This window comes from Anomalospiza imberbis, chromosome 6, assembly GCF_031753505.1.
Source record: "Anomalospiza imberbis isolate Cuckoo-Finch-1a 21T00152 chromosome 6, ASM3175350v1, whole genome shotgun sequence".
NCBI classification, from domain to species: Eukaryota; Metazoa; Chordata; class Aves; order Passeriformes; family Viduidae; genus Anomalospiza; species Anomalospiza imberbis.
The window spans coordinates 27238919-27252927 of record NC_089686.1 but is presented as its reverse complement, the minus strand read 5'-3'; the positions used below and the strand labels follow the sequence as shown (position 1 = coordinate 27252927).

Sequence of the window (14009 nt, the reverse complement as noted above, 5' to 3'; positions counted from 1 at the left end):
TTACTATAAATCTACTTATATATAAACCAATTTTTAAAAATTCTTTTCCCTATCCATGATTCTATTGGATTTTGATATCCTTACTGCAAGAGTAAGAGAACAACTGATACATCTTCAACGAGGTCCTTGCAACCTCTAAGAAAAAAAGTAAACCAGTAATGTATTTCCAAAAAAGAAACAACCAAAAAACCCAACCCTGCCTCACAGAAACACAGTCAAGGACTTGGAAAAGGGATTTGATAATTACAAAGGATAAATGTGGGATTATTTCACAAAGTAGGCCAGAGGAATAATGGAAAAGTAGTGAAATGGGACAGTATATATCAATGTTTGAAAATGTGACATCTCCAAAGCCTCTCAAAACATAAGGTGTAGATGGACACACTGACCCATGGAGTCTGGATGCTCTACTCTAAGTGTGTATTTATGTATACACACACTGTCAAGATAATCAAAGTAATGAGAAGACAGACTACTTCACTAGCTGCTCCTCCCTTTTTCCATGGACTTTAGAGGACTTTTCTAAAGACCAAGAAGGATCAAACAACCCATTCTGCCTTGTAAAGCACAGGCAAACTGGACTGAAACAACACCTGAGGCTAAACAAACAAAAACAAACAACTCCCTCCCACCAAAAAAAAGGTATCAGGGAATGAAGATCCTCCTTGCCCCTGCAGTCAAGAGAATCCTAACACACTGTAAGGAGACATGCATCTCCCTATGTCAAACTAGTACTCCCCAACAGCAAAAAAAAAATTTAGAGAATAATAATTAATAACTGCAGTCAGTGTCTTTTTATGTTTTAATGTTACTTTTTTTTCCTTCATAATGTTGTAACTTATTGGAGATTTCCAAGTTTACAGGCTCTGATAAAGGAAAGCTTTTCATTTTTTAGTCAGTCATACTGCAGAAAAACACCATTCTCTGGTGCTATGGAATCAAATAATATACAAATGCGGGCATTTGATTTGGCACCATTATTCCCTCAGCATGCAAACAACTACATACACTGAGGTCAATATAAGTAACTAGATAATAAAAAAGACATGACTTGAGATGACTACTGTTTACCAGATGACTAGTCTTGGAGACAATCTTTGAATTTAACCAAGCATACAGAAATCTTCTGACTTATAGCTGAAATTCTTAAGATTTATACTTAACCCCCATCCTGTATTCATATCCTCTCCTTTTCAAAATACAACACTCATCAAGGAGTGATGCATGAAAGCTAATGGAAGTCTGTGTGGCTTTATTTATTAATGCATTCTAATGGCTCACAAAAGCTATTTGAAGAGCATGGACCTATTGGGAGCAAATGCATTAAGTGTTCTGGTTTGAGGTTTTTCCGTTGTTCTTGTTTTACTTACACATAAACTTAGTGTCATACCTCCTTGTCTGAAGATATACTGGAAAAGGAGGTGACTTCACCTAAGCTTACAAGGGCATTAGACTACCATGCTCTTGTACTCTATCACAGGTGCAAGACATGGTCTTACTGTGCTGCAAATCCATGGCTATGAGGTAACAACTTCAGCAATTAAAAACTATAATGGAATTTTTAACCTAAAGAAACATTGTCCTGAAAAACTAATAGCATCTGAATTCCAGCCTCTTCAAAGTCATAACAGGACAGTGTCATCTTAAATATATTAAAAAAAAAAAGTTGCCATCTGTGTTATTTTATGCCTGTTTTTTTTTTTTTCTGACACACACAGTCAGAAGCCACTGTGCATTTTTCAGCTATGCTTTAAAAGGAAGAAAATATCCTATGAGTACTGGGAAAGGAGGACTGGACAAGAAGCAGGGAAACCGAGTGACAATCATAGTCAATCACAACTCATTTTCAGCAAATGGTCTAGTAAGAAAAACTCTATTTCTATCTTTTGTCTCCTTATACACCAGATATTAGAGCATGAAATAACGTCTTCCCACTCAGCTCCCAAACCAAGCTGAAATTAAAGAACCTCAGGGGTTTAAGGGTTTCAGTGAAAAATTTTTGAAAATTCAACTACATTGAAAAAGTAAGATCAACTTAATCTACAGGATGATTAACACCTTCTAACCTTTAACAAATGTGTGCTGCCACTGCATATTTCTTATTAGCTCAGGCAGCACTTCGTATTTGTGTATTCATCAGCTATTGTATGCTTCAAGTTTCCCAAGAGCAAAGGTAACCTCTATTCTGCATCACTCTTCACACCACAAAAACTGTTTTGTCAGGTTTGTCACAAGTAGCACAGATTCTCATGCAACACATTTGTTATCTGGCATCAGTTATAATAAATGCAATGCTTTCTGAGCTTAGTCCTGGCTTGCCGCTAAATATCCCTCCATCTCGGAATAAGCAAAATGGCTACACACTGTTTTATAAAGAATTTGTAGTTCACAAAATACAGCAATACACTATGAAGTTGCAATTTGCAGTCAAGCTAATACAAGACTTTTTAAATACAATACTTCATGCAAAACTTACCTGAACACTTCCCTAACCAGCCATCCTATGTTACTAGCCAATGAAAAATTCGTTTAACACTATTGGTAGAAGCTTAATGAATATAGTCAAAGGAATGTCAGAACACTCTGGATTATAATAAAAATACCCCCTAAAAGCTTACATCTGAAATATATTACTATATATACAGTGTATGCTGTTAACCCTACTTACTCATCAAAGGACAGCAAATAAATAAATTAATATCAATATTTGTGTTTCATGCCATGCCTACTCAACACTCCATTTCAATATGTAACTGTCATTTTGGTCATGTTAAGACATTAGTATGTATTTTATGTCACAATACATTTCCCCTCCCAGTGACAAAATCTGAATTAAATTATTAATGTAGAAAAAAACCCAAGTCATCTCACTCAATTCTGGTAACCCAAATTACTTAGCTTATTCGCAAGGCGCTCTTCCATTCCAAGTAACATCTTTTACTAAAGAAGTGCATAAGTAATGTTCAGGGTTGAGGAGAGGGGACCCAACTACTATTGGTTAAACTGTATAAAGAATTTTAAAATAAAATTGCACTTACATCATAACTATAGTCTGCATCATTTGTTACTGTCAAGTCTGCAAGGTCTCCAAGGCCCAGTACACTTAACAACACATCATCAGAACCCATAATAAATGACTTGCCTCCTCCAGGTGGAAACGTTATTGGCTCAGCTACAAAGAACAAAACAATTTCTTTAAGTCTCAACAGAGTAATTCAAACTGATGAAAAGCTGCATTATTCATCACTTAACAGCAAAAGAGAGCTTAAAATTGAACTTGCATGTACTACATACAGCCCCAACTAAAAAAAAAAAACAAAAACCAAGAGCATGAAGACACACACACATGTGCAAACACACACACATTATATACACAACTCTTGTATCATGCTTCATCATTTGTTTTCATCTTACTTTTACAGAGGTGTTGATACTGACAAGTGACTTGACTGACACTACTTTACACTGCAATACCAAATGTACATCCCAAGTTTCCAAATTCTCAGCTGAGTTTTTCATTCATTATACCATGCTTCCTGCCTTCTATCCACTTGCAAATGTCTTTGTGTTTTATACTAGTCAAGTATTTCTACTTGTACACTGAATATTTTTAATCACTCAGGCAAAAGACTCCTGCAAAAAATCTCTTCCGTTCTGAGTTTTCTCAGACAACTGAAAAAATGAAAACATCTATTATTTATTCACTTCCTCTCTGAGTTTCTCAGCATAATTTTGGATTCTAATTTTAAAGTACACTCAATTGATACGCATGTTGTCTAGCTATGCCTTCCTCAAATTAAAATTTAACATTTCTGTTAATTATCATTTAGAATGAATAAAAGTTTATATATAGCTATTCACTATGAATTCACATCTGAATAATAAAGTTTAAAATATTCACCCATATTTTTTACCCTCCTTAATGATTCTGTAAATCGCCCTCAACCCACAAATATCTACTTAGCAGTAAGGAACAGGAATGAAGGCTTAAACATTGCAATGCTTCACCACATTTTAGAAGCCACTTTTACTTCCCAGTTTTCCACTCAGAAACAGCAACACTTGTTAAGTAGAGTATGTAAAATTAAGGTCTGTGTGAACTTTAGCTAAGTATAAGCATCTGCAAAATATGTTAAATTATACTTGACATCTTGAAAAATGAAATTTGCTTGACTTTTGAATTTCACTGATCTGGCAGTGTTTCTGATCTTTTGAATTTCACTGAGTTATGGCCTCACTTGAATGTCACTCCGTATTTCTTATCCTTCTAGAAAACCCTTCAATCTCAGAGTAGAGTTTCCAGTTTCCTGGGTGTTTTGTCTTCTAGAAGTAGTTCCAAGCAAGAGGACTAATGATTAACACATTCCTGTTTAAAACACACATCTCCTTTATTCTGTATGGCCACTATCTGAATGGTAACCTAGCTCTGATCCACTCCCACAGAACAAAAGTGACTGAAACCAGGTGTAAAGTTATAGATGCCTGGCACCACTGCTAGGGCTAGGCAAAGAGAAGCCAGTCTAGTCTAGCTAGATCTAAATACATCACTTCTCAAGAATAAAACAGGTTTTAATGCTTCGGAACTATCACACTATTAAGAAATGTATCTTCATTAGCATAGCCAATACAACCGTTAAATTAAAAGAGCAAACAATATTCTAACTATGCACAATCACCTCTTCTAAAAATATTCACAATCTATACAAGTTTGACTTAGAAGAATGCTACATTACATTAACAGCCCAAAATGGCTTACCATGCTCTTATATGAAAAAGCTTTTCATTTCCATTAGTAATTTACTAAAAACCTGTATTTGACAGTCTACTACAAACCATTTCTATTTCAAAAAAGACACATTCCTACAAAACACATATTTACTTTCCTGTTACTCCTTTAGGACAGGCCCACAAGGTTTAGGTAAGGCCGGTAACTTGTCATACTAATTCTTTGTGAAACTAATGTCACCTGACCTTAACAGATCAACTTTCGTGTGCTTTATAATAAAAATTAAGGACCACCACATCAAGAACCTACAAATTCATCAAGTTTTGTTTGCATGAGTCACTATCTCTTTATTTAAAGCTCCAAAATTAATGCTAGTCAAAATTCAGAAGACTACTTCTCAATACTAAAGTTGCCCGTATGTATGTACAGTGTGTTCTATAATTTATTTGTGAATTTCATATTTTAAAGTCAGGCATATTTGAGAAGTTTAAAAAATGGCTGCAAACCGCTTTTGTAAAAAAAGAAAAGGCAGAATAGTAACACAATGAAAAATGCATGATGTTACAGCTACTAAAAATAAAGACCCAGATCTTCAGATACCAAAACAATGTATCAATAGATATATGCAAATGATAGTTAAATAAAATTTTTCTAACACACAATAAAATATTATTCTCATAGCATAATATAAATGCTTAACTGAGTTTGCAATCAATAAATATAAAGTTAAAATGTGATTGTACAAGTCCTTTTGTAGGTGAAACTAGGTGAAATAAATATTTAAATATAAAATCGTATAATTAAATATTTGCTTAGCCAATCGTTACCAGCACTTCTTTCCTTCAAGTTCTTGACATCATACATAATTAAGTCAAAATCAAGCAGTAATACTTGTACAAACTGAAACTGCTTTAATCTCTGATCAGATATGTATGCTCATATAGGCTGTTGTTGTCTACTGTACAACAGGGACAACTCAACCTTGTTTCCCACAAAGTTAATATGTGGTACGTGAAAAGCAGCTGTTCATACCCAAGCAATTAGCTGTTACTGCTTTTTTTCTGTCAATCTGTAGATTGACAGCCCTGCAATAGATAGATATTAAAACTGAAAAACAACCAGTGAAGAAAGTAATTCTCTCTACACCGGATGGAAAATCATGCTGATACCTTTTCTGAAAGTAACAGAATATGCTGAAATGGAAACTCCAATTTCTCATGGCCAAAATTATCAAGTGTGATTATGGCATAACATCATATTTAACCAGGGAGTTCAGAGTGAAAAACAAACAAACAGACAAAAAACAAGAACAAAAAATGCAAACCCAAACTCTCACACCTTTAGAGGTATAAAAGAGATATTCCAAACCAGTTGGAGCCAGTTCCTCCCTGAACCCCCTTCAAGAAAAAATTATCAACCACTATGTTAGAACTGTAATATTTTGAAGTGTGGCATAAAACTTCCATACAGTCACAAGAAAACTATGGATTGATAAAATTCCTCAGCATAGGCTAGTGTATCCCAGGAAGAAAGCCTAAAGTTATCTGCAAAATCTTAGCCTTTAGAACACAGCTGAAGAAATAATTGAGTAAAACCTGTATTTGTACAGCATGGTGCAAAATCTATAATTTATGATAATGAAGTATTTGGCCTAGTAACACACCTAGAAGGAATTCAAATACAACAATGCCTGTTTTATTTGCAGCTTTGCACCATACGGTACAGACGAAAACTCAAAAGTCACATAGCATTCAGGATAGAAATAGCAGAACTTGCACTCTAATATTCAAATTTAAAACTATGCAGAAACCAAAATGAGCAGATAAGATGACAGAGATATTAATATTATTACTCTTAATAAATAAAGAGCAAACTACACTGACAAGTTAAAAACACATGGACACGTTAAGCAGCATGAAAATATAAACATGAAAGCAGTTTATTTGAACAATATCAACATTCTTTACTTGAAGGCTAACATAGTGTTTGTGCTACAAGAACCAGGCAATAAAAGCTAGTCCCTATCAAATTCAAATCTAGTATCTATTTCTTCAAAAATATTTTGTTCAGTATTATTTTAGATGTAAGGCCTCTACCTGAGACAACATCCCTGTCTGTAACAAGGTCTGTGTCTGTGTTCCTTTGTACGACATGTATGGCCTAAGAAAAACAGCCTAAGACAGACCTAGAAAATTGTAACTGTAGAGTCACATGGCCTTAATACCTAAACATGGCTAAAAGGCAACCTAAAGCATGTAAATACTAAACCTAAAAGCAACCTAAATATATGTCTACAAGTTTTAGCAAGTGGATTTTCATCTGTAGCTTTTTCAATTGCACTCCACAAGTAAATTTGATACTGCTTCATCTTGAAGATGGAAATAAAAACAAAGATGAAAAGGAAGGCAGTAAATAAGATGACTGTTGTAAAATGACAGTTTGGGAGAGCAACAAAAAAGCCTCCTTGAAATGTGGTTTGGGGTTGTTTTCTGCTTGCCTGTTGACAGGTATTTGTGAGGCCAAGGGTGAAATAGAACAGGAGAACGAACCGATTCCTGGAATCAGTAGTAAAGCAAATTCTATTTCTGCTACAGTTGATACCATGCTGGGGCTTATGGGTCACAGATCATCCTAAAAGAGCCAAATCTGAAAACACTGGAGTATTTTGAATGAGTATGTTCTAAGCAGAGGAAAATTTACATAATGGTATTCTAATTTCAAATCTAATAACAGGAAAATCATTCTTTTAAAACAAAAAACTTTAAAGAGAAATACAAGATTTTTGACTTTATATATAATAGCTTGCCACTAATTTTCATTGCCAAAGATAATCCTGAAACTTAAATACATAGCGTCCTTGTAAATTTGTGTATGTACACCAAGGGAATTTTATAAAAGAGAACATTAAATTTGAGGAAAAGAGACTAATTAGTCCCATAACTGAAATCACCACTTTTCATTTTAAAATCCAAACTGTGCATCAAATCTTAATACTCACCTTTTTTTCTCTCAATAAATAACAACCTATTTGTGAAAGGTTTTGCTAAGGCGGGGGGTGTCTCCAAACAGGGATTTAATAGTGAATAGTGTCAGAACACACTGCTGTACATGAAGTTATTTAAAAAAACTCATGAAATAATGGTGAGTTATAAAAAGCCACAGAAACTCAAGCCATATTCTCATAAAACCATTTGGGAAGAATTGCAAGTAAAATAATAATGTGGCAATCTGCAACTGCAACTCTGTAAAGCATTCAGCTTTACAGAGGGGATAATAAATTAAAGCGTGTGCTTTCTAAAAGAAATCTCCTGAAATATAGTAAGTAGCTGAATTTTTTGTACCTTCCTCTGCTCTTGCACCTTCATGATCAGTCATTCTAGAAGAGGGTGACCTAGATTGATTAATGATTCCTGAAGGGATGTGGGGTATCTCATCATCGCCCAGATCAGCTATCATGTCGTGAAGTTTTGTCCTGTTGACTCCTGTAAATTAATGTCAGCAGCAAAAATTCATTTGATTGCTACCGCTTGACTTGACTGAAGTCTAAAAACCCATTAAATAAGAATAATTACTGATGGGACCTCCTTAAAATAAATAGTGCTTTGCTTTTGTTTAGTAATATTTTGGAAATCAAAAGCAGGAGTTAATACACCAGATCTGAAAACTACATGCAAACAATTTTAATTCACTAAATCAAAGAATAACTCCTTTGTGTTCTGTAGATCTATTCTACAATTTCCTGTAGGAAAGAGAAAATCATCTTACAGCCCTACTGGAAAGTCAAGCCAAATACTAAAAGAACATTTACTATTAAACAAAAAACATATGAATTAAACATTTTCTAATAATATTACACAACTTTAACTATACTAAACAATTTAACATTAAAAAACAGAGTGCTAATTAAAAATAAGCTTAAAAATGAGAGCAAAAGTACAGACAACTCATAATGGGGGTGCAACGAACAATTAACTTTCCCTGCTTTGAATGGTGTTTAAATTGTATGAAGTGTTGGTTAAACACAGCAGCAAGAATGCTTCCACCACTGTATGAAACTGTAGATGTATATTATATTAAAATTACTATAAAAGCAAGCTTCTAGAAACAAAGCATTCTGAATTATATGCACATTTAATTAATATGTAGACATCAGCAAACAAAAAAAGTATAATTTAAAATATCTTTGAATTACTAAATCCACTCCTGCTTTCACCTTCATAGTTTCCATGTCCTAAAGTCAAGCTTCAATTATAAAGCTGAAGAGAGAACCTCTTTAAAGAAAACAAACCATAATGATGAAAGTCATAACCACATTTCAACCAGTAAAACAGCCATTCCTGGGACTGCAAGCAGGGTTTAGTAAAGGAAGCATTAGTGAACAAGTTCTTATATTGAGGTGACATGTCTCACATTTATTAAAGAGGAAACTGAAACTAAACCAAAGCCTTTATTGCCAAAAACTTAAAATGTAAACACTATGATTACAAATGACTTATCAAACTCAGAACCATTTTTTTTGAACAGTTAAACACTAAAATATACTTTCATAAAGTATATGATCAATTTAGATCTTACTGGTTCAAATCAATGTGTTCAAAAGTAAGTGTCTATGAATAACAGAATTCTCTAAAGATAATGGAGAATTCCCTGCAGAGAGGGATGACAACAAAAAGTATTTATTGAAGAATTACAGGAAGTTTACCCCACATACCCCTAAAACAATGCTATATAACTATTCTCATTAATATTTGCAAAACATTCTCATCTTGCCAAGTAATAAAACTCCCTATATTTCCTTCTTCTGCTTTTGGTATTTTTTCTTTCCTTCATGGAATACTTAGCATTCTAGATAAATATACAAAGACTGCTACCCAGAAGCAATCTGAGAATAAAACTGGCTTCCAAAAGCTTTCCTCACAAAACAGATGACTTGAGCAGTTTAGTTTCGTTTCACTCTCCTCTAGGAGAATGTCTAGAAACCTGTGATCCCAGCTGATGAAGTGAATGTAAAATAATAATGAGAAATCTCTTTTGAACCAACACACTTTTTTTCTAACATGCACTATACTGAAAGGATTTCATTTCTAAAGTATAGTACTTAATATTGCAGCCAGCAGGTGACATGTCACATAAGAAAAGTCGCTCTTAAAAAGGACAGATCTCTACACCATACAGACTACAAAGCTTGTCTTTGTCTTTATTACAGTCAGGCATCAGCCAGGCACCTACGGTGACCAGGAGCAGATATATTCTTGAAGCTATTATAGAGCAATCAATGAAATGACAGGATAAAAGTCATGACTGGGACCCTAAACTGTTTACTTTAACGAACTCTTTGCTTTCCACAAGAAAACACCACTTGTGTTCTCCACATTGATATGCATGCACTGTTCAACACATTGATGCAAAATGCCATAAATGGCTCACAAGCTCTTACTCTATCTGAACTGAAAGAATCTTCTCAAGGTACTTTCATGCCAAACATATGAGAAGTTTGTCTCAAAGCACACTCAGAAGAAACTAGAAGTAGCCCCTCTGCTCTGCTACCTTTAAGCAGCCATTCATTTAGTTTGTCACTAATAAGGAGACTGATAGCATTGCCTTTTAGTGTTTTTCAGTATGTTTGGGCACTTCTTGTGCTTCAGGCATAACCTCAGAGCAGTCCTCAATCATCATACAATACAGAGAGTTTACAAAGGAGCAGCTGCTGTTCCAAACTGCATTTCATGCTGAAAAATGTGTCAATATTCAGGACTGTACCACCACTACAGAAGACTGTACAAGTTTCTGCTTTCAAGTAAGTGCAAGTGTACCCTCATATAACTGTTCAAGTATTGTAAATGTTACAAGGAGATTTTTAAAGAAAAGAATGTGCCGTCTCTGCATAAGCAGCTATGTTCAAGGCACAAAACGCAATGACCCTTTTTTACCCTCAAAAAAAGCCAAAGACAAAAAAATTGATAGAGCTGGTATGAACAGAAGCAAAAGTTACAGTACCATCTCAGTGTACTGTCCTTCAGAGATCAAAAGTGAAACAGATAACTGAATATTAAGTGATGAAAAATTTTAGTCTGAGAAGCCTTAAGCAGAGCTCCATTAGGTCCAAGATGTATTAGTCCAAGTCTGAATGTAACACAGAGATACCTTGTATGTGAAGAACAGGTGATGGTAATGAAGATGGTAAAATTCAGATCTCTTTTCAGTCCTATCAATTATTAAACTATTTCCAGAAATCAAGGGTAGGAAAGTGAATGGGACAGATACTGTTTTGTAAGAAAAATTAAACTGAAGGAAAAGAGCAGGAAAGTAAAAAAAAAAAAAAAAAGCACAAAAAGCTATGGAAAAACAGTAAAAGTATCTTCATTTCAACAGTGATATATACATATACATATATACAAGATGTGAAAACTTTCAAACTGAGAACACATCATGCTGATCTGATAGAATGAAATGAGCTATGTAACAGCTCCTCTCCTGCAAAGGTGACAGGCTGCATCTGAAAAACAGTCATCCCCTGACTTACCTGCCAAAATTGATCTTATCAAATTTGGGCAAGAAAGAGGCCTTAAATTCAGCATATTACTAAAAAGAGAAGCCTGCTTTTGTAGAAATCAAACCTAACTCCTTAGCTATGTATCACAGCAAGTCCTAGATAGGTGTGGTTTGTTTCTCTGCTTCTGGGGTTTTTTAACAAAAGAACTCTTCAATAAACAGATTTTGCATTATTTTACAGCTGACATTATAAAGGAAATTAAAGTTGTGAGGTGGTGGATTTTTGTTATTGTTTTGGTGGGGTATTTTTAAAGATCCTTTTATAAAGAGGTAGTAGTTCAGCATAACATGGTGACTACCTGGACACACCCTCTTTCTCCCCAGCAAACAAGAGTATTACTGAACAAAAACATATGCGCTGACAGAAGACGACCTTAAGATATTCCACCCAAAAGGAAACAGAGATACTGCCTAGAGAAGCATCCATATAGAATCAGATCTACTTCTGTTCACTTATTTCTGTGTACATGTGGAATAAAAGTTTCCATACCTGAGGCCAGGGCTGCGTCTGCCCAGTTATGTTACAGTGTAAATACAGATTATGGCAGTTACAGATGCATATCCAACAAAAGAAACCATCAGAATGTCTTATTGTGCTGTCTTCAAAGAATTGCAAAAGATGACATTTAATGTACATTTGTTTGATGTTTATGATGATATATATTACCATGCAGATAAGCTCTGATGGTACTCAAAACAAATTCTGATAGAAGTCAAAACAATGAAGAGTAAAGGAAGAGATTTATATTCAGGATGAAGACCCCAAATGATCAGACATGAGCAGCAGGAATAAAAAAGCCCTTCAACATTATTTTCAGTTTCAGAATGTTAAAAACCTGAGAAAAAAAGTCTACAAAATCATATTTAAATAAATTTGCCCAACCTTGAATGCATACTTTTACTCTGTGTATGGAGGTCTCTCATCCAATTAACTCAGTGATGTAGAGGCTAATTTTTCATCAGAAACCATCATGAATGTGACAAGCAAAGAATCTCACAAACCACCTTTTAAGACTATATGTGTTCAGGGTTTCCCAAAGGAGAATTCAAACTCAAAACGCTAAATAATGACTTATGTCACTTCTCAGCACCGTCACACACAGTTGTCTCCTAAATACTGTCTTCTGTGAACCAAAGATTTCTAAATTCCTTTAGATGAACAAAACTTTCTGTTACTTTGCAGTCACTGTTGTTCAAAATGTCTAAAATGTAAAGAATTTAATAAGAAAATGTCAAGTAAAATAAGTCCATTTTGGTATTAAAAATAAATATCTAATCCTACCAAATATTTCATGCAAATTTGATATCATGTTAAGGCTGATTTACATGTTAGTGCTGATACACATTGGCATGCAGATGACTAATACAGGCTCTCATTAAAGCAAAGACTAAAAATCTTTGCTTTGTCAAAGCTTTTATGTTTATGTGTATGTACAAGTCATGCAAAAATGCTGAAAAAATAACCAACATGCACTAACTGACCAGTAACTGTTAAATTAAAATCTTAATAATTACAAAAGTCATCAGGAAGTGTTGCATTTTAATTATCATGTAATTTAGTTAGTGTATACCCATACAGTTTTTCAAACTGAGGAAAAAAATTTTTACTAGTTCTCTCCAGAAATTGTTAAAAAATACTTCCAAAATAAAAGCATAGCAACCATGGGAGCTTCTCTAAAGCAATATGGGATGCCATCCAGAGGGACCTGGACAAGCTCAAGAAGTGTGCCCACAGGAATCTCCTGAGGTTTAACAAGACCAGGTGCTGGTGCTGCACCTGGGTCAGGGCAACCCCCAGGACCAGCACAGATTGGGGATGAACAGACCCAGAGCAGCCCTGCCCAGAAGGACTTGGGGGTGCTGCTGGCTGGGAGGCTGGACATGCCCCAGCCATGGGCACTCCCAGCCCAGAGAGCCAAACGTGTCCTGGGCTGCATCCAAAGCAGTGTGGGCAGCAGGGCCAGGGAGGGGATTCTGCCCCTCTGCTCTGCTCTGGTGAGAGCCCACCTGCAGGGCTGCATCAGCTCTGGGGTGCCAGCACAGGAAGGACATGGAGTGAGTCCAGATACATGGAATGGATTTAAACTAAAAGGATAGGTTTAGATTGGATATTAGGAAGAAATTCTTTACTGTAAGAGTAATGAACTACTGGAACAGGAGTCCAGAGAAGCTGTAGGTGCTCCATTCCTGAAGTGTTCAAGGACAGCTTGGATGGGGCTCTGAGCCACCTGGTCAGGTGGCTGTCCCTACCCATGGCAGAGCGCTTGGAACTAGATGATCTTTAATGTCCCTCCCAAGCCAAACCATTCTATCATGACAGATTTAATACCACTTTATGCACTAAGAACTTTATAGTTATAGTTGATAACAATTTCCAAAAGCATTTTTATCACGTAGTTCAACCCTGAATTTTGGTTTAAACTACATAGTTAAAATAGGTCAACTGGTCAGAAAACTTAGGGAGTAAAGGGATATCAAATAAAATGTTGGTAAATGGACAGAAAAGTGAAAGGCATTATAAAATAAAGATTATCTCCCAAATAAAGCCACCAAAAAGTTTGTATTTACATTACAGGCATTTCCTAATTCTCTATGCCTGGGGCTGTAAAAATAATTATAAGCCCATAAATAGGAACTGATTCAAGCTCATATTAAAATAAATCAAAAAAACCCCAAAAAGTAAATAGAGAAACCCACCCTACCATCCACAGAAAAAGCCCAATAATCACCA

General features: G+C 35.1%; 1 protein-coding gene across 6 annotated transcripts in view; it reads right to left on the bottom strand.

Annotated features, from left to right (window-relative positions):
• The window catches only part of STRN3 (striatin 3), a 64050-nt gene that overhangs the window by 16142 nt on the left and 33899 nt on the right, over positions 1-14009 (bottom strand). For 4 of the 6 annotated variants that reach the window (XM_068192988.1, XM_068192987.1, XM_068192990.1 and 1 more), the window contains 2 exons: positions 8068-8208; positions 3039-3172 (listed from right to left, as the gene is read on the bottom strand). In XM_068192988.1, the coding sequence (XP_068049089.1) occupies positions 3039-3172; positions 8068-8208 (275 nt within the window). The remainder of the gene's footprint in view (positions 1-3038; positions 3173-8067; positions 8209-14009) is intronic. The other 2 variants (XM_068192991.1, XM_068192992.1) reach the window with 1 other exon arrangement.